The sequence below is a fragment of the Oncorhynchus mykiss genome, chromosome 13, assembly GCF_013265735.2.
Source record: "Oncorhynchus mykiss isolate Arlee chromosome 13, USDA_OmykA_1.1, whole genome shotgun sequence".
Taxonomy (NCBI): Eukaryota; Metazoa; Chordata; class Actinopteri; order Salmoniformes; family Salmonidae; genus Oncorhynchus; species Oncorhynchus mykiss.
Genome location: NC_048577.1, coordinates 69,623,747 through 69,648,746, shown reverse-complemented (window position 1 = coordinate 69,648,746; position 25,000 = coordinate 69,623,747). Strand labels below are relative to the sequence as shown.

At 43.4% G+C, this 25,000-nt stretch overlaps 1 protein-coding gene across 1 annotated transcript in view; it reads left to right on the top strand.

The window, feature by feature from the left end:
* Positions 1-25,000, top strand: part of LOC110518542 (syntaxin-binding protein 4) — a 133,228-nt gene that overhangs the window by 23,018 nt on the left and 85,210 nt on the right. The window contains exon 2 of the mRNA XM_036939792.1: positions 17,736-17,809. Coding sequence (XP_036795687.1) covers positions 17,736-17,809 — 74 coding nt within the window. The remainder of the gene's footprint in view (positions 1-17,735; positions 17,810-25,000) is intronic.

Sequence of the window (25,000 nt, the reverse complement as noted above, 5' to 3'; positions counted from 1 at the left end):
CATAGATAGAGCTGTGTACAAATTATAATCCTGTTATTACCTAATTAATAGTCCAGACTGACTGGATCACAGAGAGAGAGAGACAGGAAGTGCTCTCCGGGCAGGATTCTCAGAACAGGATAACACACACACATCCACAGACAAACACGATCATGTGTGCAGACAGACGGATGGACAGACAGACAGACAGATGGACAGACAAGTGTACACTGAACGAGACACACACACGCACACAAACACAGATGCATCCCGGATCACATCACTACTCTAGTTTATAAGTAATATCAATGGAACTAATGTCTCAAGAGATTAAATGTTTGTGTCCAAATGGAGTGAGAAGGACTTTTGTTGGATCCGTCCACCACCTGGCTTTATTGTTAGTCAGCCAAATGTTATGTATTTCCAAACAGCAAACCCGAAACTTAACAGTTGTCTGGACCAGGGACATGTTGTGTTTATGCAACTCTATGCAACAAAAGGCTCCCAATTGGACAGACAGCAGATGGTTAATGCAAAAGAAGAGCCATATAAAGCAAAACGTGACAGGCTTAGTCCTTATCCAACCCTATCAGGCCTCAGAGTGTCTCTGGTCCAGGCCTATGTCGGGTGGCTCCTGTAAAAGCAACCAAAGGTCCCTACAGAAGCTTTTCTCCTAACACCTAGGCTACAGCTGGCCATACATATGCCAACACATTCTTTAAACAAACTTTCAGACTGACCAACGGACGATAAAAAATATGTAATAATAACTTCTGAGTAGGCAACTAGAAAATGAACTTGATTGCTTTTTGGTTTTGCTGTCTCCCGTTTCATTCCGTAAGAGAAGAGAAGCGCCATAAAAGAGAGATGTTTTTAATCTATTGAAGTCGGTGACGTTTTAGAACGTTGGAACGACGATCCGTTAAACTGCGCGCGGAATTAGAGTGCTGCAGGCAGACGATCATGTGGCTCGAGCGAAAGAAAGACCCCTGCGCGCTGAGCGGCTGAGAGCGCGGGCTTTGGACTCCGGAAGAAGGGCGATGGAATAGAATTCAACGTTGCCTGGCGACCGACCGACCGACCGACGGTCGACTGAACTATTGGGAGTCAATATGCCAACGTTTTCTGTCATGTACAAAGGAGCAGTTATCATTAGCAGGTAAACTCCGGTGAAGAGAGGAAGAGGGGAGCGGAGCAGGTGTTTGTGAAAGGATGATGATGTGCTTTACAAATCCGCTTTTTACCTTCTTGAACACGTTTTTTTTTTAATATATATATATATATATAGGAATACTAGGCTATTATTAAAACCGTTGATGACCAGAATGTAATTTGTTTAGGCTGTCAATTTATTGAAAAACGGATTTTAAAGCGCGCCTTTGAATGATGCGTTTCAAAGCTGCTGTCCGTTTCTCCACCGCAGAAGCCCGATAGACAACAAATTATGTTTTGATAGTGCAATTCACTGTAGAATATATCCTTTTTTTTTGTTGTGAACACAATATATAATGTAGTTTAAACGAATGTATTAGAAAAATACACATTTCTTTGCAGGTTTGATCAATTACAATAATGTTTGGAGTTGTGTTGCGCCGGCTAAATTGTTGTTGATAAAGAACAAATGTAATACTAGTGTATTTTACCCAGTGTGTAGTCTATCTTTAGTGTATTTTACCCAGTGTGTAGTCTATATTTAGTGTATTTTACCCAGTGTGTAGTCTATTTTACCCAGTGTGTAGTCTATATTTAGTGTATTTTACCCAGTGTGTAGTGTATTTTACCCAGTGTGTAGTCTATCTTTAGTGTATTTTACCCAGTGTGTAGTCTATCTTTAGTGTATTTTACCCAGTGTGTAGTCTATTTTACCCAGTGTGTACCCTATATTTAGTGTATTTTACCCAGTGTGTAGTCTATTTTACCCAGTGTGTAGTCTATATTTAGTGTATTTTACCCAGTGTGTAGTCTATATTTAGTGTATTTTACCCAGTGTGTAGTCTATTTTACCCAGTGTGTAGTCTATATTTAGTGTATTTTACCCAGTGTGTAGTGTATTTTACCCAGTGTGTAGTCTATCTTTAGTGTATTTTACCCAGTGTGTAGTCTATCTTTAGTGTATTTTACCCAGTGTGTAGTCTATTTTACCCAGTGTGTACCCTATATTTAGTGTATTTTACCCAGTGTGTAGTCTATTTTACCCAGTGTGTAGTCTATATTTAGTGTATTTTACCCAGTGTGTAGTCTATTTTACCCAGTGTGTAGTCTATATTTAGTGTATTTTACCCAGTGTGTAGTCTATTTTACCCAGTGTGTACCCTATATTTAGTGTATTTTACCCAGTGTGTAGTCTATTTTACCCAGTGTGTAGTCTATATTTAGTGTATTTTACCCAGTGTGTAGTCTATTTTACCCAGTGTGTACCCTATATTTAGTGTATTTTACCCAGTGTGTAGTCTATTTTACCCAGTGTATAGTCTATATTTAGTGTATTTTACCCAGTGTGTAGTGTATTTTACCCAGTGTGTAGTCTATCTTTAGTGTATTTTACCCAGTGTGTAGTCTATTTTACCCAGTGTGTACCCTATATTTAGTGTATTTTACCCAGTGTGTAGTCTATTTTACCCAGTGTGTAGTCTATATTTAGTGTATTTTACCCAGTGTGTAGTCTATTTTACCCAGTGTGTACCCTATATTTAGTGTATTTTACCCAGTGTGTAGTCTATTTTACCCAGTGTGTAGTCTATCTTTAGTGTATTTTACCCAGTGTGTAGCCTATCTTTAGTGTATTTTACCCAGTGTGTAGTCTATTTTACCCAGTGTGTACCCTATATTTAGTGTATGTTACCCAGTGTGTAGTCTATTTTACCCAGTGTGTAGTCTATCTTTAGTGTATTTTACCCAGTGTGTAGTCTATTTTACCCAGTGTGTAGTCTATCTTTAGTGTATTTTACCCAGTGTGTAGTCTATCTTTAGTCTATTTTACCCAGTGTGTTGTCTATCTTTAGTGTATTTGACCCAGTGTGTAGTCTATATTTAGTGTATTTTACCCAGTGTGTAGTCTATATTTAGTGTATTTTACCCAGTGTGTAGTCTATATTTAGTGTATTTTACCCAGTGTGTTGTCTATTTTACCCAGTGTGTAGTCTATTTTACCCAGTGTGTACCCTATCTTTAGTGTATTTTACCCAGTGTGTAGTCTATATTTAGTGTATTTTACCCAGTGTGTAGTTTATCTTTAGTGTATTTTACCCAGTGTGTAGTCTATATTTAGTGTATTTTACCCAGTGTGTTGTCTATCTTTAGTGTATTTTACCCAGTGTGTAGTCTATCTTTAGTGTATTTTACCCAGTGTGTAGTCTATCTTACCCAGTGTGTACCCTATATTTAGTGTATTTTACCCAGTGTGTAGTCTATATTTAGTGTATTTTACCCAGTGTGTAGTCTATTTTACCCAGTGTGTACCCTATATTTAGTGTATTTTACCCAGTGTGTAGTCTATTTTACCCAGTGTGTAGTCTATCTTTAGTGTATTTTACCCAGTGTGTAGTCTATTTTACCCAGTGTGTACCCTATATTTAGTGTATGTTACCCAGTGTGTAGTCTATATTTAGTCTATTTTACCCAGTGTGTAGTCTATATTTAGTCTATTTTACCCAGTGTGTAGTCTATATTTAGTCTATTTTACCCAGTGTGTAGTCTATCTTTAGTCTATTTTACCCAGTGTGTAGTCTATTTTACCCAGTGTGTACCCTATATTTAGTGTATTTTACCCAGTGTGTAGTCTATTTTACCCAGTGTGTTGTCTATCTTTAGTGTATTTTACCCAGTGTGTAGTCTATATTTAGTGTATTTTACCCAGTGTGTAGTCTATCTTTAGTCTATTTTACCCAGTGTGTTGTCTATCTTTAGTGTATTTTACCCAGTGTGTAGTCTATATTTAGTGTATTTTACCCAGTGTGTAGTCTATATTTAGTGTATTTTACCCAGTGTGTAGTCTATTTTACCCAGTGTGTTGTCTATATTTAGTGTATTTTACCCAGTGTGTAGTCTATTTTACCCAGTGTGTAGTCTATTTTACCCAGTGTGTAGTCTATATTTAGTGTATTTTACCCAGTGTGTAGTCAATCTTTAGTGAATTTTACCCAGTGTGTAGTCTATATTTAGTGAATTTTACCCAGTGTGTAGTCTATTTTACCCAGTGTGTAGTCTATATTTAGTGTATTTTACCCAGTGTGTAGTCTATCTTTAGTGAATTTTACCCAGTGTGTAGTGTATTTTACCCAGTGTGTAGTCTATTTTACCCAGTGTGTAGTCTATCTTTAGTGAATTTTACCCAGTGTGTAGTCTATTTTACCCAGTGTGTAGTCTATTTTACCCAGTGTGTAGTCTATATTTAGTGTATTTTACCCAGTGTGTAGTCTATCTTTAGTGAATTTTACCCAGTGTGTAGTGTATTTTACCCAGTGTGTAGTCTATTTTACCCAGTGTGTAGTCTATCTTTAGTGAATTTTACCCAGTGTGTAGTCTATTTTACCCAGTGTGTAGTCTATTTTACCCAGTGTGTAGTCTATATTTAGTGTATTTTACCCAGTGTGTAGTCTATATTTAGTGTATTTTACCCAGTGTGTAGTCTATCTTTAGTGTATTTTACCCAGTGTGTAGTCTATCTTTAGTCTATTTTACCCAGTGTGTAGTCTATCTTTAGTGTATTTTACCCAGTGTGTAGTCTATCTTTAGTGTATGTTACCCAGTGTGTTGTCCATTTTACCCAGTGTGTAGTCTATCTTTAGTGTATTTTACCCAGTGTGTAGTCTATCTTTAGTGTATGTTACCCAGTGTGTAGTCTATCTTTAGTGTATTTTACCCAGTGTGTAGTCTATATGTAGTCTATTTTACCCAGTGTATAGTCTATCTTTAGTGTATTTTACCCAGTGTGTAGTCTATATTTAGTCTATTTTACCCAGTGTGTAGTCTATATTTAGTCTATTTTACCCAGTGTGTATCCTATCTTTAGTGAATTTTACCCAGTGTGTAGTCTATTTTACCCAGTGTGTAGTCTATTTACCCAGTGTGTAGTCTATCTTTAGTCTATTTTACCCAGTGTGTTGTCTATATTTAGTGTATTTTACCCAGTGTGTAGTCTATCTTTAGTGAATTTTACCCAGTGTGTAGTCTATTTTACCCAGTGTGTAGTCTATTTTACCCAGTGTGTAGTCTATCTTTAGTGTATTTTACCCAGTGTGTAGTCTATCTTTAGTGTATTTTACCCAGTGTGTAGTCTATCTTTAGTGTATTTTACCCAGTGTGTAGTCTATTTTACCCAGTGTGTAGTCTATCTTTAGTCTACTTTACCCAGTGTGTAGTCTATCTTTAGTCTACTTTACCCAGTGTGTAGTCTATATTTAGTGTATTTTACCCAGTGTGTAGTCTATATTTAGTGTATTTTACCCAGCGTGTAGTCTATCTTTAGTGTATTTTACCCAGTGTGTAGTCTATATTTAGTGTATTTTACCCAGTGTGTTGTCTATTTTACCCAGTGTGTAGTCTATATTTAGTGTATTTTACCCAGTGTGTAGTCTATATTTAGTGTATTTTACCCAGTGTGTAGTCTATATTTAGTGTATTTTACCCAGTGTGTAGTCTATATTTAGTGTATGTTACCCAGTGTGTAGTCTAGTTTACCCAGTGTGTAGTCTATCTTTAGTGTATTTTACCAAGCGTGTAGTCTATCTTTAGTGTATTTTCATAACGAGGATACAATAAACTACACTGTAATTTGAGTGTAGCCTACACAGCTCATCCGGTCAGTCACGCACCCCTCTCCATCTCTCCACGTGGGCAATGATGCAGAGAGATGGAATAGGGTTGGGTTAGTTGTGAAGACCACATACATACACAGCACTAATCTCTCCCTGCCAGCTTGTTATAACACCACAGCCTGTAGTGAGCTATTATTACACTACATGGTAGCCTATTACAGATGCATTTGGGAAGTTAATGCCAAAACCCAGTGTTATTGTATTATTTTGACCCTATGTTAGATATTTGCTATGTAACAACGGTTAGTCCAATCTGACCTGAAACAGAACCAAAAAGGAAATCAGGATTTTAGTCTTAACTATCCCAAATCTCCAAATGAAAACGTTGAAAGGAGAATTAGTGGGGAATTTGGCAAGGCTGTTCAACGTGTTTACTTTGCAGTCCTGGTGCCAATATGAGCTGATTTTCACAGAGAGAATAGACCAAATAGAAAATATATAGCCAGAATAGAGTTGGGATTGGTGGCTATAATAGAACAAATGGTTCCCTAAATGGTGAGTGGGCATTCTATGTTACATGTCTAGCTTGTCTATTTCTATGTTTGGACTCTCGGTCCAGTCAGGGGCTACAGCTACAGTAGTTGATACTGGGTTGAGTCTGAAGCCATGGGTTCTGGATAAAGATATTGGCTAGTCATATTGTTTGGTTTTATTACGATGGGTCAAGGTTCCACGAGGAAATTTGAAAATCACTTTGGTTGTGACATACAGCAGATTACAAACATGAGGGAAGAACCATTCAACCATAAATCAAATCAAATGTATTTATATAGCCCTTTGTACATCAGCTGATATCTCAAAGTGCTGTACAGAAACCCAGCCTAAAACCCCAAACAGCAAGAAATGCAGGTGTAGAAGCACGGTGGCTAGGAAAAACTCCCTAGAAAGGCCAAAACCTAGGAAGAAACCTAGAGAGGAACCAGGCTATGTGGGGTGGCCAGTCCTCTTCTGGCTGTGCCGGGTGGAGATTATAACAGAACATGGCCAAGATGTTCAAATGTTCATAAATGACCAGCATGGTCCACTAATAATAAGGCAGAACAGTTGAAACTGGAGCAGCAGCACGGCCAGGTGGACTGGGGACAGCAAGGAGTCATCATGTCAGGTAGTCCTGAGGCATGGTCCTAGGGCTCAGGTCCTCCGAGAGAGAGAAAGAAAGAGAGAAAGAGAGAATTAGAGAGAGCACACTTAAATTCACACAGGACACCGAATAGGACAGGAGAAGTACTCCAGATATAACAAACTGACCCTAGCCCACCGACACAAACTACTGCAGCATAAATACTGGAGGCTGAGACAGGAGGGGTCAGGAGACAAAGAATAAGAATAACACTCCTGCTATGGACATCAGAGAAGTAGAGGATCTGTCCATGTCTTCTGCTCTGTGATTAGTGTACCGTGTTCCCCTCCTCTCTCAGATGATTTTCAGACATAGTACTTCCTGGCTGTGTTCCCCTCCTCTCTCAGATGATTTTCAGACATATTGCTTCCTGGCTGTGTTCCCCTCCTCTCTCAAATGATTATCAGAAATATTGCTTCCTGGCTGTGTTCCCCTCCTCTCTCAGATGATTTTCAGACATAGTACTTCCTGGCTGTGTTCCCCTCCTCTCTCAGATTATTTTCAGACATATTGCTTCCTGGCTGTGTTCCCCTCCTCTCTCAGATTACTTTCAGACATAGTACTTCCTGGCCGTGTTCCCCTCCTCTCTCAGATGATTTTCAGACATATTGCTTCCTGGCTGTGTTCCCCTCCTCTCTAAGATGATTATCAGACAGCTTTCTAGTCAATGGACAAAGACACATCTGCTTTGTTTCTGTGTTGATTTGGGTTGTCATTTGGTGGCTACAGATTGTGTTTGGTTTATGAGTTGGGTCACAACGGTGTAACAAGGGTTAACAATTTGGTTCATAGTAGATCAGGGCTCTCCAACCATGTTCCTGGAGAGCTACTGTCCTGAAATCTACAGGAGGGTGGCTTTCCAGGAAAAGGGTTGGAGTTAAAATCTATAGGAGGGTAGCTCTCTAGGAACAGAGATTGTAAACCTACAGGACTGTAGCTCTCCAGGAACAAGGTTGGAGTTAAAATCTATAGGAGGGTAGCTCTCTAGGAACAGGGTTGGAGTTAAAACCTACAGGAGGGTAGCTCTCCAGGAACAGGGTTGGAGTGTAAACCTACAGGAGGGTAGCTCTCCAGGATCAGGGTTGGAGTGTAAACCTACAGGAGGGTAGCTCTCCAGGAACAGGGTTGGAGTTAAAACCTACAGGAGGGTAGCTCTCTCCAGGAACAGGGTTGGAGTTAAAACCTACAGGAGGGTAGCTGTCCAGGAACAGGGTTGGAGTTAAAACCTACAGGAGGGTAGCTCTCTCCAGGAACAGGGTTGGAGTTAAAACCTACAGGAGGGTAGCTCTCCAGGAACAGGTTGAAGAGAACCACTGGGATTCCCCTCATTCACTGAATACCATAGAAGTAGAATGATGGATCAGTGTCTAGTATATTTGTATCTATGCTGTATGCTTATTACCAGATGGTTCAGTGTCTTGTATCTTTGTATCTACAGTTGAAGTCGGAAGTTTACATACACATTAGCCAAATACATTTAAACTCCGTTCTTCACAATTCCTAACATTTAATCCTAGTAAAAATTCCCTGTTTTAGGTCAGTTAGGATTACCACTTTATTTTAAGAATGTGAAATGTCAGAATTAGATTAGAGAGAATGATTTATTTCAGCTTTTATTTCTTTCATCACATTCCCAGGGGGTCAGAAGTTTACATACACTCAATTAGTATTTGGTAGCATTGCCTTTACATTGTTTAACCTGGGTCAAATGTTTCGGGTAGCCTTCCACAAGCTTCCCACAATAAGTTGGGTGGATTTTGGCCCATTCCTCCTGACATAACTGGTGTAACTGAGTCAGGTTTGTAGGCCTCCTTGCTTTCACACGCTTTTTCAGTTCTGCCCACACATTTTCTATGGGATTGAGGTCACGGCTTTGTGATGGCCACACCTTGACTTTGTTGTCCTTAAGCCATTTTGCCACAACTTTGGAATTATGCTTGGGGTCATTGTCCATTTGTAAGACCCCATTTGCGACCAAGCTTTAACTTCCTGACTGATGTCTTGAGATGTTGCTTCAATATATCCACATAATTTTCCTTCCTCATGAGGCCATCTATTTTGTGAAATGCACCAGTCCCTCCTGCAGCAAAGTACCCCCACAACATGATGCTGCCACCTCCATGCTTCACGGTTGGGATGGTGTTCTTCGGCTTGCAAGGCCCCCCCATTTTCCTCCGAACATAACGATGGCCATTATGACCAAACAGTTCTATTTTTGTTTAATCAGACCAGAGAACGTTTCTCCAAAAATTACGATCTTCGTCCCCATGTGCAGTTGCAAACCATAGTCTTGCTTTTTAATGGTGGTTTTGGAGCAGTGTCTTCTTCCTTGCTGAGCGGCCTTTCCAGGTTATGTCGATATAGGACTCGTTTTACTGTGGATATAGATACTTTTGTACCTGTTTCTTCCAGCATCTTCACAAGGTCCTTTGCTGTTGTTCTGGGATCGATTTGCACTTTTTGCACCAAAGTACGTTCATCTCTAGAAGACAGAACGCGTCCCCTTCCTGAGCGGTATGAAGGCTGCGTGGTCCCATGGTGTTTATACTTGCGTACTATTGTTTGTACAGATGAACGTGGTACCTTCAGGTGTTTGGAAATTGCTCCCAAGGATGAACCAGACTTGTGGAGGTCTACAATTTCTTTCTGAGGTCTTGGCTGATTTCTTTTGATTTTCCCATGATGTCAAGCAAAGAGGCACTGAGTTTGAAGGTAGGCCTTGAAATACACCCACAGGTACATCTCCAATTGACTCAAATTATGTCAATTAGCCTATCAGAAGCTTCTAAAGCCCTGACATAATTTTCTGGAATTTTCCAAGCTGTTTAAAGGCACAGTCAACTTAGTGTATGTAAACGTCTGACCCACTGGAATTGTGATACAGTGAATTATAAGTGAAATAATCTGTCTGTAAACAATTGTTGGAAAAATGACTTGTGTCATGCACAAAGTAGATGTCCTAACCGACTTGCCAAAACTATAGTTTGTTAACAAGACATTTGTGGAGTGGTCGAAAAATGAGTTTTAATGACTCCAACCTTAGTGTATGTAAACTTCCAAATTCAACTGTATATTGTATGCTTACTGCCACATGGTTCAGTGTCTAGTATCATTGTATCTATGCTGTATGCTTACTGCCACATGGTTCAGTGTCTAGTATCTTTGTATCTATGCTGTATTCTTAGTGCCACATGGTTCAGTGTCTAGTATCTTTGTATCTATGCTGTATTCTTAGTGCCACATGGTTCAGTGTCTAGTATTTTTGTATCTATGCTGTATGCTTACTGCCACATGGTTCAGTGTTTGTGTCACTCCTCTCCACTCAAATATGGTAATCAGAAATGTCTAGTCAGTGGACGAAGATGGCTGCTTTGTTTCTCTATTGTCATTTGGTGGAGGTGGTGGTGGGTTGATGTTCTGTTAAACTTTTAATCCCACAGCTCTAAGACTCTAAGAATCAATGCTTTGGTTCTAGAAGAGCAGAGCAGACTGAATGTTCCAGCCTCCAAGTGCTGAAGTGGTGCTCTTTATCTTCATAAAGGTCCTCTATTAGGCCTGAATAGATAATAATATCTGCAGGTGATCTATAGTAAGTCATTGTGATGAGGTTTATCTTCATCAGGTGAAGGTCCTCTATTAGGCCTGAATAGATAATAATATCTGCAGGTGATCTATAGTAAGTCATTGTGATGAGGTGTTACGGTGCGTGAATGAGGACCCAAAAGCGAATCAACTTAAACAGAGCTTCTTTAATTACCAAACATAGGTAGGCTCAGATGGACCGGCAGATTCCGACAGGACAGGACAAGGTTACAGCAAACATGACGACAGTCTGGTTCAGGCATGAATGACACAAACAAACAAGAATCCGACAAGGACAGGAGCAGAAACAGAGAGAGATATAGGGACCTAATCAGAGGGAAAAAGGGAACAGGTGGGGAACGGGGTGAATGGGTAGTTAGAGGAGACAAGGGACAGCTGGGGGAAAGCGGGGGAGAAAAGGTAACCTAACACGACCAGCAGAGGGAGACAGGGTGAAGGGAAAGGACAGAGACAAGACAACATGACAGTACATGACAGTACCCCCCCACTCACCGAGCGCCTCCTGGCGCACTCGAGGAGGAAACCTGGCGGCAACGGAGGAAATCATCAATCAGCGCACGGTCCAGCACGTCCCGAGAGGGAACCCAACTCCTCTCCTCAGGACCGTACCCCTCCCAGTCAACTAGGTACTGATGACCACGGCCCCGAGGACGCATGTCCAAGATTTTACGGACCCTGTAGATAGGTGCGCCCTCGACAAGGATGGGGGGGGGGGGGGGGAAGACGAGCGGGGGCGCGAAGAACGGGCTTAACACAGGAGACATGGAAGACCGGGTGGACGCGACGAAGATATCGCGGAAGAAGAAGTCGCACTGCGACAGGATTAATGACCTGAGAGATACGGAATGGACCAATGAACCGCGGGGTCAACTTGCGAGAAGCCGTCTTAAGGGGAAGGTTCTGAGTGGAGAGCCAAACTCTCTGACCGCGACAATATCTAGGGCTCTTAGTTCTACGCTTATTAGCAGCTCTCACAGTCTGCGCCCTATAACGGCAAAGTGCAGACCTGACCCTCTTCCAGGTGCGCTCGCAACGTTGGACAAAAGCCTGAGCGGAGGGGACGCTGGACTCGGCGAACTGAGATGAGAACAACGGAGGCTGGTACCCGAGGCTACTCTGAAAAGGAGATAGCCCGGTCGCAGACGAAGGAAGCGAGTTGTGGGCGTATTCTGCCCAGGGGAGCTGTTCTGACCAAGACGCAGGGTTGCGAAAAGAAAGACTGCGTAAGATGCGACCAATAGTCTGATTGGCCCGTTCTGCTTGACCGTTAGACTGGGGGTGAAAGCCGGAAGAGAGACTGACGGAAGCCCCAATCAAACGGCAAAACTCCCTCCAAAATTGAGACGTGAATTGCGGACCTCTGTCCGAAACGACGTCTGACGGAAGGCCATGAATTCTGAAAACATTCTCGATGATGATTTGTGCCGTCTCTTTAGCAGAAGGAAGCTTAGCAAGGGGAATGAAATGAGCCGCCTTAGAGAACCTATCGACAACCGTAAGAATAACAGTCTTCCCCGCTGACGAAGGCAGTCCGGTGACAAAATCTAAGGCGATGTGAGACCACGGTCGAGAGGGAATAGGAAGCGGCCTGAGACGGCCGGCAGGAGGAGAGTTACCGGACTTAGTCTGCGCGCAGACCGAACAAGCAGCCACGAAACGACGCGTGTCATGCTCCCGGGTGGGCCACCAGAAACGCTGGCGAATGAAAGCAAGCGTACCCCGAACGCCAGGGTGGCCGGCTAACTTGGCAGAGTGAGCCCACTGAAGAACGGCCAGACGAGTAGGAACGGGAACGAAAAGAAGGTTCCTAGGACAAGCGCGCGGCGACGGAGTTTGAGTGAGTGCTTGCTTTACCTGCCTCTCAATTCCCCAGACAGTCAACCCGACAACACGCCCCTCAGGGAGAATCCCCTCGGGGTCAGTGGAGGCTACTGAAGAACTGAAGAGACGAGACAAAGCATCAGGCTTGGTGTTCTTAGAGCCCGGACGATAAGAAATCACGAACTCGAAACGAGCGAAAAACAGCGCCCAACGCACCTGACGCGCATTAAGTCGTTTGGCAGAACGGATGTACTCAAGGTTCCTATGGTCAGTCCAAACGACAAAAGGAACGGTCGCCCCCTCCAACCACTGTCGCCATTCGCCTAGGGCTAACCGGATGGCGAGCAGTTCGCGGTTACCCACATCATAGTTACGTTCCGACGGCGACAGGCGATGAGAAAAATACGCGCATGGGTGGACCTTGTCGTCAGAGAGGGAGCGCTGAGAAAGGATGGCTCCCACTCCCACCTCTGACGCGTCAACCTCGACAACGAACTGTCTAGAGACGTCAGGTGTAACAAGGATAGGAGCGGATGTAAAACGATTCTTGAGGAGATCAAAAGCTCCCTGGGCGGAAACGGACCACTTAAAGCACGTCTTGACAGAAGTAAGGGCTGTGAGAGGAGCTGCCACCTGACCGAAATTACGGATGAAACGACGATAGAAGTTCGCGAAGCCGAGAAAGCGCTGCAGCTCGACGCGTGACTTAGGGACGGGCCAATCAATGACAGCTTGGACCTTAGCGGGATCCATCTTAATGCCTTCAGCGGAAATAACAGAACCGAGAAATGTGACGGAGGAGGCATGAAAAGTGCACTTCTCAGCCTTCACAAAAAGACAATTCTCTAAAAGGCGCTGGAGGACACGTCGAACGTGCTGAACATGAATCTGGAGTGACGGTGAAAAAATCAGGATATCGTCAAGGTAAACGAAAACAAAGATGTTCAGCATGTCTCTCAGGACATCATTGACTAATGCCTGAAAGACAGCTGGAGCGTTAGCGAGGCCGAAAGGAAGAACCCGGTATTCAAAGTGCCCTAACGGAGTGTTAAACGCCGTCTTCCACTCGTCCCCCTCCCTGATGCGCACGAGATGGTAAGCGTTACGAAGGTCCAACTTAGTGAAAAACCTGGCTCCCTGCAGGATCTCGAAGGCTGAAGACATAAGAGGAAGCGGATAACGATTCTTCACTGTTATGTCATTCAGCCCTCGATAATCTATGCAGGGGCGCAGAGACCCGTCCTTCTTCTTGACAAAAAAAAACCCCGCTCCGGCGGGAGAGGAGGAGGGGACTATGGTACCGGCGTCAAGAGCTACAGACAAATAATCTTCGAGAGCCTTACGTTCGGGAGCCGACAGAGAGTATAGTCTACCCCGGGGGGGGGTGGTTCCCGGAAGGAGATCAATACTACAATCATACGACCGGTGTGGAGGAAGAGAGGTGGCCCTGGACCGACTGAACACCGTGCGCAGATCGTGATATTCCTCCGGCACCCCTGTCAAATCACCAGGCTCCTCCTGTGAAGAAGAGACAGAGGAAACAGGAGGGATAGCAGACATTAAACATTTCACATGACAAGAGACGTTCCAGGAGAGGATAGAATTACTAGACCAATTAATGGAAGGATTATGACAAACTAGCCAGGGATGGCCCAAAACAACAGGTGTAAAAGGTGAACGAAAAATTAAAAAAGAAATGGTTTCACTATGATTACCAGAAACAGTGAGGGTTAAAGGTAGCGTCTCACGCTGAATCCTGGGGAGAGGACTACCATCCAGGGCGAACAAGGCCGTGGGCTCCTTTAACTGTCTGAGAGGAATGTCATGTTCCCGAGCCCAGGTCTCGTCCATAAAACAGCCCTCCGCCCCAGAGTCTATTAAGGCACTGCAGGAAGCTGACGAACCGGTCCAGCGTAGATGGACCGACAAGGTAGTGCAGGATCTTGAAGGAGAGACAGGAGTAGTAGCGCTCACCAGTAGCCCTCCGCTTACTGACGAGCTCTGGCCTTTTACTGGACATGAAGTGACAAAATGACCAGCGGAACCGCAATAGAGACAGAGGCGGTTGGTGATTCTCCGTTCCCTCTCCTCAGTCGAGATGCGGATACCTCCCAGCTGCATGGACTCAGCACCCGAGCCGGCAGAGGAAGATGGTAGTGATGCGGAGAGGGAGGCGACGGAGAGCGCGAGCTCCTTTCCACGAGCTCGGTGACGAAGATCAACCCGTCGCTCAATGCGAATAGCGAGTTCAATCAAGGAATCCACGCTGGAAGGAACCTCCCGGGAGAGAATCTCATCCTTTACCTCTGCGCGGAAACCCTCCAGAAGACGAGCGAGCAAGGCCGGCTCGTTCCAGCCACTGGAGACAGCAAGAGTGCGAAACTCAATAGAGTAGTCTGTTATGGATCGATTGCCTTGACATAGGGAAGACAGGGCCCTGGAAGCCTCCTCCCCAAAAACAGATCGATCAAAAACCCGTATCATCTCCTCCTTAAAGTCTTGATACTGGTTAGTACACTCAGCCCTTGCCTCCCAGATTGCCGTGCCCCACTCACGAGCCCGTCCAATAAGGAGAGATATGACGTAGGCGACACGAGCAGTGCTCCTGGAGTAAGTGTTGGGCTGGAGAGAAAACACAATATCACACTGGGTGAGGAACGAGCGGCATTCAGTGGGCTCCCCAGAGTAACACGGCGGGTTATTGATTCTGGGCTCCGGAGATTCGAAAGCCCTGGAAGTGGCCGGTGGATCGAGGCGGAGATGGTGAACCTGTTCAGTGAGGTTGGAGACTTGGGTGGCCAGGGTCTCAACGGCATGTCGAGCAGCAGACAATTCCTGCTTGTGTCTGCCTAGCATCGCTCCCTGGATCTCGACGGCTGAGTGGAGAGGATCCGAAGTCGCTGGGTCCATTCTTGGTCGGATTCTTCTGTTACGGTGCGTGAATGAGGACCCAAAAGCGAATCAACTTAAACAGAGCTTCTTTAATTACCAAACATAGGTAGGCTCAGATGGACCGGCAGATTCCGACAGGACAGGACAAGGTTACAGCAAACATGACGACAGTCTGGTTCAGGCATGAATGACACAAACAAACAAGAATCCGACAAGGACAGGAGCAGAAACAGAGAGAGATATAGGGACCTAATCAGAGGGAAAAAGGGAACAGGTGGGGAACGGGGTGAATGGGTAGTTAGAGGAGACAAGGGACAGCTGGGGGAAAGCGGGGGAGAAAAGGTAACCTAACACGACCAGCAGAGGGAGACAGGGTGAAGGGAAAGGACAGAGACAAGACAACATGACAGTACATGACATGAGGTTTATCTTCATCAGGTAAAGGTCCTCTATTAGACTTGCATACTACCAGAAGTACTCTACCATTCATCAACACAAAAAAACTACTGTTTCTTCTTCTTCTCAATGCTCTCCTAAAGAACACATTCCTCCTTATGACTCCCTTCTTTCCAAACATTCACTTTCTATCCCTAAAGCCAACGTTTGGTCTACCCACTTTCACCAACGACTTCAACACTCAACCCTCTAATAACAGTGACTTGCTTGGTTCATTTGTACGTACGTCAAACCTCTCATTGTCTTAGTTACGGGAGTCTTTTGTCCTCTGTGACGTGTCCATGGAGCCTCTCACGCTGAAATATTGATATTCCCCACTGCCCCGGGGAGCTGAATCAGAAGGCTAGATCCCATACCTCGAGAGATTGTGCAGACAGTGCAGATTGTCATTGCTTACCAGTACCTCCATGGTTCACACAGAGAACAAAAGGCCAATAGAGAAACACAGGTGAATTTGTGTCTGTTGGAAAGCTGACAGACAGTACCTGGTTTTTCCTTTAGGATTTAGCCTGTGCTTATCTCTATTCCGTTTATTTTTAAACCTAAAAAAAAAAAAAAAACTCACCGAAGATAAGTATACCCATGAATCAAAATCAAATTATATTTGTCACATACAACAGGTGTACTGTGAAACGCTTACTTATCCAACAATGCAGTTGAAGAAGTAGAGGTAAGACAATATTTAGTAAAGAAACTACAGTAAAGACTCTGATGCAGCCACCACCACCATGAAGAGTGCATTGATGTGTTGTGTTGGTTTTGCCCCCCAAAATAAGGCGTTTTAATTCAGGAAAAAGAGGTTCACTTTATTTGCCATATTTTTTTGCAGTACTTGTTTTGTGCCTTATTGCAGACATGATGCATGTTTGTAATATTTATATTAGTATTGTGGAGTAACTACAATGTTGTTGATCCATCCTCAGTTGTAACCTATCACAGCCATTAAACTCTGTAACTGTTTTAAAGTCACTATTGACCTCATGGTGAAATCCCTGAGTGGTTTCCTTCCTCTCCGGCAACTGAGTTCGGAAGGATGCCTGTATCTTTGTAGGGACTGGGTGTATTGATACACCATCCAAAGTGTAATTAATAACTTCACCATGCTCAAAGGGATATTCAATGTCTGCTTTTTTAAATTTGTACCCATCTTTTTACCCATCTTTTACCCATCTTTTACCCTACTAATAATGTAGGTGCCCTTTGCGAAGCATTGGAAAACCTCCCTGATCTTTGTGGTTGAATCTGTGTTTGAAATTCACTGCTCAACTGAGGGACCTTATAGATAATTGTATGTGTGGGGTACAGAGATGGGTTAGTCATTCAAATGTAATTATTGTACACTGACTGAGTCCATACAAATCATTATGTGACTTGTTAAGCAAATGTTTACTCCTGAGCTTATTTAGGCTCAATATAACAACGTGTTTATTGGGTTATTGACTCAAGACATTTCATCTTTTCATTTGTAATGAATTTATAAACATTTCTAAAAACATAAATCCACTTTGACATTATGGGGTTTTGTGTGTAGATCAGTGACACACAATCTCAATTGAATCCATGTTCTGATTGGCCAGTGAGGGGCCAAGCATCGACACACCTACAGCTTATTTACTCATCAAAGCTCAGCCTTTTCGCGCCACGTCCCGGTCTTGCACTCATAATTCCCGCTATGAAAATAGCAAAAAATATCTCTGACACCCCCCCCCCCCCCCCCCCCGACCTACAGCGCTACAGCCAGTGCTGATATTTACAATGATGCTCTAGTGGCCTGGTGGTGTTCTGGAATCTGTGAAACCAGGAAATGTGTGTACTGTATAATGGAGATGTATATTGGTTACTGCTCTGGGGTCAATTAGTTTGTTTCTTTGTTGTCAAACCTTGGATAATCAATGTAAAGCTGATGTTGGTGATTCACTTTGTTTCATTTTCTCTTCCCCTTCTCCGTTCCCGTTTTCCTCACCTCAAACTCCTCTCCTCTCCTCTCCTCTCCTCTCCTCTCCTCTCCTCTCCTCTCCTCTCCTCTCCTCTCCTCTCCTCTCCTCTAGGACACTAATGGGTCCGTATGGGGTAGATCGTGCCGTTCATGAAATAGAATTTACCGACTGTGAGAATGGACTGGGTAAGTCTGTAACACATTCTATCCCACAACACACTCAGCTAGCTACAGTACTGACCAGTGGTGTAGCGGTGCTTGGAGAAGTGGGTATACTCACATTTTGACAAAACTTTGCCGAACAGCCCATTCTATTTACTGACTGTGAGAATGGTCTGGGAAAGTCTAGAACACATTCTATTTACTGACTGTGAGAAGACTGGACTGGGAAAGTCTAGAACACATTCTATTTACTGACTGTGAGAAGACTGGACTGGGAAAGTCTAGAACACATTCTATTTACCGACTGTGAGAATGGTCTGGGAAAGTCTAGAACACATTCTATTTACTGACTGTGAGAAGACTGGACTGGGAAAGTTTAGAACACATTCTATTTACCGACTGTGAGAATGGTCTGGGAAAGTCTAGAACACATTCTATTTACTGACTGTGAGAATGGTCTGGGAAAGTCTAGAACACATTTTATTTACTGACTGTGAAAAGACTGGACTGGGAAAGTCTAGAACACATTCTATTTACTGACTGTGAGAAGACTGGACAGGGAAAGTCTAGAACACATTCTATTTACTGACTGTGAGAAGACGGGTCTGGGAAAGTCTAGAACACATTCTATTTACTGACTGTGAGAAGACGGGTCTGGGAAAGTCTAGAACACATTCTCTTTACTGACTGTGAGAATGGTCTGGCTAAGTGCCTTCCCCATTCTGTTCTACAACACACTTGTTAACTACAGTCTAGAGCTGACATCATCATGGAACAGTAGAACCACAGAATTAGAATGAACAATGTTGCTGTAACAGGACAGGTGTGTTCTAATCATTCTAATTATATTAGTGCAGCATATACATGCAGAGTGAACACATGTTCCTTCCATGTTCTGTGAGTACTGGATCTATACTGTAGGTTAACCTGTCACAGATCTACGTGTTCTGGATCTATACTGTAGGTTAACCGGTCTATGTAGATCACAGAGACATGGTCTATGAGTACTGAATCTATACTGTAGGTTAACCTGTCACAGATCTATGAGTACTGAATCTATACTGTAGGTTAACCTGTCACAGATCTACGTGTTCTGGATCTATACTGTAGGTTAACCGGTCTATGTAGATCACAGAGACATGGTCTATGAGTACTGAATCTATACTGTAGGTTAACCTGTCACAGATCTATGAGTACTGAATCTATACTGTAGGTTAACCTGTCACAGATCTACGTGTTCTGGATCTATACTGTAGGTTAACCTGTCACAGATCTACGTGTTCTGGATCTATACTGTAGGTTAACCGGTCTATGTAGATCACAGAGACATGGTCTATGAGTACTGGATCTATACTGTAGGTTAACCTGTCACAGATCCATGAGTACTGGATCTATAATGTAGGTTAACCTGTCACAGATCTACGTGTTCTGGATCTATACTGTAGGTTAACCTGTCACAGATCTATGAGTACTGGATCTATACTGTAGGTTAACCGGTCTATGTAGATCACAGAGACATGGTCTATGAGTACTGGATCTATAATGTAGGTTAACCTGTCACAGATCTACGTGTTCTGGATCTATAATGTAGGTTAACCTGTCACAGATCTATGAGTACTGAATCTATACTGTAGGTTAACCTGTCACAGATCTACGTGTTCTGGATCTATACTGTAGGTTAACTTGTCTATGTAGATCACAGAGACATGGTCTATGAGTACTGGATCTATACTGTAGGTTAACCTGTCACAGATCCATGAGTACTGGATCTATAATGTAGGTTAACCTGTCACAGATCTACGTGTTCTGGATCTATACTGTAGGTTAACCTGTCACAGATCTATGAGTACTGGATCTATACTGTAGGTTAACCTGTCACAGATCTATGAGTACTGGATCTATACTGTAGGTTAACCTGTCACAGATCTACGTGTTCTGGATCTATACTGTAGGTTAACCTGTCACAGATCTATGAGTACTGGATCTATACTGTAGGTTAACCTGTCACAGATCTACGTGTTCTGGATCTATACTATAGGTTAACCTGTCACAGATCCATGAGTACTGGATCTATAATGTAGGTTAACCTGTCACAGATCTATGAGTACTGGATCTATACTGTAGGTTAACCTGTCACAGATCTATGAGTACTGGATCTATAATGTAGGTTAATCTGTCACAGATCTATGAGTACTGGATCTATAATGTAGGTTAACCTGTCACAGATCTATGAGTACTGGATCTATACTGTAGGTTAACCTGTCACAGATCTATGAGTACTGGATCTATACTGTAGGTTAACCTGTCACAGATCCATGAGTACTGGATCTATAATGTAGGTTAATCTGTCACAGATCTATGAGTACTGGATCTATACTGTAGGTTAACCTGTCACAGATCCATGAGTACTGGATTTATAATGTAGGTTAATCTGTCACAGATCTATGAGTACTGGATCTATACTGTAGGTTAACCTGTCACAGATCTATGAGTACTGGATCTATAATGTAGGTTAATCTGTCACAGATCTATGAGTACTGGATCTATACTGTAGGTTAACCTGTCACAGATCTATGAGTACTGGATCTATAATGTAGGTTAACCTGTCACAGATCTATGAGTACTGGATCTATACTGTAGGTTAACCTGTCACAGATCTATGAGTACTGGATCTATACTGTAGGTTAACCTGTCACAGATCCATGAGTACTGGATTTATAATGTAGGTTAATCTGTCACAGATCTATGAGTACTGGATCTATACTGTAGGTTAATCTGTCACAGATCTATGAGTACTGGATCTATAATGTAGGTTAATCTGTCACAGATCTATGAGTACTGGATCTATACTGTAGGTTAACCTGTCACAGATCTATGAGTACTGGATCTATAATGTAGGTTAATCTGTCACAGATCTATGAGTACTGGATCTATACTGTAGGTTAACCTGTCACAGATCTATGAGTACTGGATCTATACTGTAGGTTAACCTGTCACAGATCTATGAGTACTGGATCTATACCGTAGGTTAACCTGTCACAGATCTATGAGTACTGGATCTATAATGTAGGTTAACCTGTCACAGATCTATGAGTACTGGATCTATAATGTAGGTTAACCTGTCACAGATCTATGAGTACTGGATCTATACTGTAGGTTAACCTGTCACAGATCTATGAGTACTGGATCTATAATGTAGGTTAACCTGTCACAGATCTATGTGTTCTGGATCTATACTGTAGGTTAACCTGTCTATATAGATCAAGTGGCAGGAAAACTAGTACAGGGTTTAGTACATGTCCATAGACAGACTGAAACAGACAGACTGTAGATAACAGTTACCAGTGTTTTAGAGCTAGTCTGTGTGTGTGTGTGTGTGTGTGTGTGTGTGTGTGTGTGTGTGTGTGTGTGTGTGTGTGTGTGTGTGTGTGTGTGTGTGTGTGTGTGTGTGTGTGTGTGTGTGTATGTGTGTATGTGTGTGTATGTGTAGTAGAGAAGTGAGACATGTGGTGAGGCTTTAACCGCTGAGTTCTGTCCTGCCAGGATAATGACAAGAAGATCAGTTGTTTACTACAATCGTCCTCAGTTCACTCCCCGGGACAGCACAAGGCTACAGACACATCACACACACATGTATACACACAAACACACACACACACACACACAAACACACACACACACACACACACACACACACACACACACACACACACACACACACACACACACACACACACACACACACTGTATTCTCAAAGTCCTCCCACTAAGATATCGTGGTCATGGTGAATAGGCATGGTAAATAAGACAGTTGTCCCTACACAGCAAAACACATCACCCTGGTTGCTGTATAGATAGATACATGTTGTAAATCATATCCTGACTGTCCTGGACTTGGTATGCAGACACACAGTCGTACAAAATGGAGTCGGCACCACCAAGCCTTAGAGGTCCTGCCTTCTGTGTCCATTCATCTGTAGTAGACCAGAACGACCCACAAGTAAAGTACATTTAGAGTTGACCTCCTCTTCCTCTCTTTAGAGTTGACCTCCTCTTCCTCTCTTTAGAGTTTACCTCCTCTTCCTCTCTTTAGAGTTTACCTCCTCTTCCTCTCTTTAGAGTTCACCTCCTCTTCCTCTCTGTTGAGTTCACCTCCTCTTCCTCTCTTTAGAGTTCACCTCCTCTTCCTCTCTTTAGAGTTCACCTCCTCTTCCTCTCTTTAGAGTTGACCTCCTCTTCCTCTCTTTAGAGTTGACCTCCTCTTCCTCTCTTTAGAGTTGACCTCCTCTTCCTCTCTGTTGAGTTCACCTCCTCTTCCTCTCTTTAGAGTTCACCTCCTATTCCTCTCTTTAGAGTTCACCTCCTCTTCCTCTCTTTAGAGTTGACCTCCTCTTCCTCACTTTAGAGTTCAACTCCTCTTCCTCTCTTTAGAGTTGACCTCCTCTTCCTCTCTTTAGAGTTGACCTCCTCTTCCTCTCTTTAGAGTTGACCTCCTCTTCCTCTCTTTAGAGTTCACCTCCTCTTCCTCTCTTTAGAGTTCACCTCCTCTTCCTCTCTTTAGAGTTGACCTCCTCTTCCTCTCTTTAGAGTTGACCTCCTTTTCCTCACTTTAGAGTTGACCTCCTCTTCCTCTCGTTATAGTTGACCTCCTCTTCCTCTCTTTAGAGGTCACTTCGTCTTGATGTGTCTGAGTCCTGTGGTCTCTACAAGCTGTTTCATCTCTTATATTATGGGATGTCTCATCATGGGAAGAGGACGTGAATGTCCCTGACACCCTGACAGAACTACACCCTGACAGAACTACATAATGACAGAACTACACCCTGACAGAACTACACCCTGACAGAACTACATAATGACAGAACTACACCCTGACAGAACTACATAATGACAGAGCTACATAGTGAGAGAGAAAACACCCTGACAGAGAGAGGGAGGACCTAAGCATATCAAAGAAGTAGAGAGAGAGAGAGAGAGGAGAGAGAGGAGAGAGAGGACAAGGAGAGGAGGAAAGGAGCGAAGGAAGAGCAACTCCCAAAACCTGATCTCAGAAAATTAACATGCTCCTCTCGCTCCAAACTCAATTAGCGCTAACATATTGTCTGCCTGGAAAGAGCAGACTAGCCCTGAGCTACACAGGTACTGCTCTAATGGATGGAGTGTGTGTGTGTGTGAGTGGTGTGTGTGTTTGTGAGTGTGTGTGTGCGGGTGTGTGTGTGCGGGTGTGAGTGGTGTGCGAGAGAGTACGAGAAAGTATATTCCATTTTGTTATGACTCAAGCGATACATTTCTGTCCGTTCTACAGGTAACTCCCCAAATAAAGGAAACACTTGAATAAATGAGGGTTACATAGTATTTTGAAAGCATGGGGTGCTTCCACACAGGAAGCTCCAGTCACTTGTAGAGTCTATGCCAAGGCGCATTGAAGCTCTTCCGGTTGCTCGTGGTGACCAAGACACTTTATGTTGATGTTTCCTTTATTTGAGCAGTTACCTGTAGCAGCAGGCTACACGGAGAATGGAACATTCTAGTTAGGGGAAACAGGGGAAACTAGTTAGGGGAAACGGGGGAAACTAGTTAGGGGAAATGGGGGAAACGGGGGAAACTAGTTAGGGGGAACGGGGGAAACTAGTTAGGGGAAACGGGGGAAAACTAGTTAGGGGGAACGGGGGAAACTAGTTAGGGGGAACGGGGGAAACTAGTTAGGAGAAACGGGGGAAACAAGTTAGGGGAAACGGGGGAAACTAGTTAGGGGAAAAGGGGGAAACTAGTTAGGGGAAACGGGGGAGACGGGGGAAACTAGTTAGGGGAAACGGGGGAAACTAGTTAGGGGAAACGGGGGAAACGGGGGAAACTAGTTAGGGGAAACGGGGGAAACGGGGGAAACTAGTTAGGGGAAACGGGGGAAACTAGTTAGGGGAAACGGGGGAAACTAGTTAGGGGAAACGGGGGAAACTAGTTAGGGGAAACGGGGGAAACTAGTTAGGGGAAACGGGGGAAACTAGTTAGGGGAAACGGGGGAAACTAGTTAGGGGAAACGGGGGAAACTAGTTAGGGGAAACGGGGGAAACGGGGGAAACTAGTTAGGGGAAACGGGGGAAACTAGTTAGGGGAAACGGGGGAAACGGGGGAAACTAGTTAGGGGGAACGGGGGAAACTAGTTAGGGGGAACGAGGGGAAACTAGTTAGGGGGAACGGGGGGAAACTAGTTAGGGGAAACGGGGGAAACTAGTTAGGGGAAACGGGGGAAACTAGTTAGGGGAAACGGGGGAAACTAGTTATGGGAAACGGGGGAACGGGGGAAACTAGTTAGGGGAAACGGGGGAAACTAGTTAGGGGAAACGGCTCGAGTCGCGCAAAATGGATTATAAGATTGAGGATAAAGTTTGGAATGACACAATTTCATGTGTACAACATTTAAAGACCTGCATCACTATACTGAGATCTTTATTTCGTATTTGGGTGTTCTTGGAGCCTTTCTTCAGGTGTCTGGACCCTTTTAATAACATTCTATTGACATCAAAAATAGAGATTTGGTCGTAAAAAACAACTTCTCCTTTAATCCATGTTTTATAGCCTAATCCCACAAAGGTGACACTGCCTGACATAACACCCTATTCACGATATAGTGCATGACTGTTTTGACCAGAACCCATAGCTAGAGCAGGGATACAGCACATATAGACCAAGGTGAATGAGCGGACAGGAAGTGGGGTTTTGATCTGGCCAGGCAGCTGGTGTGTACGTCCTTGGTGACAGGTCAGAACCCCTGCAGTTTGTTTTGTCTCTGAGGCATTATGCTAAGATGCCTGCTGAAACCACCCACTTATGACCCCCACCACTACCGCCCCCCTCCAGCCACGATCCTCATCCAACCTCCTCCACTATACTAAGCCCTCATACGGCCTGATCCAATGAACTAATTGTCCATTAAGTTGTGGAATGTTTAGCAACAATGGAAGTGGATGAGGCAGATTGATTGTTTGATATATTAGAAACATGACATTCATTCCACTACAGATATATTAGAAACATTACATTCATTCCAATACAGATATATTAGAAACATTACATTCATTCCAATACAGATATATTAGAAACATGACATTCATTCCAATACAGATATATTAGAAACATGACATCCATTCCAATACAGATATATTAGAAACATGACATTCATTCCAATACAGATATATTAGAAACATGACATTCATT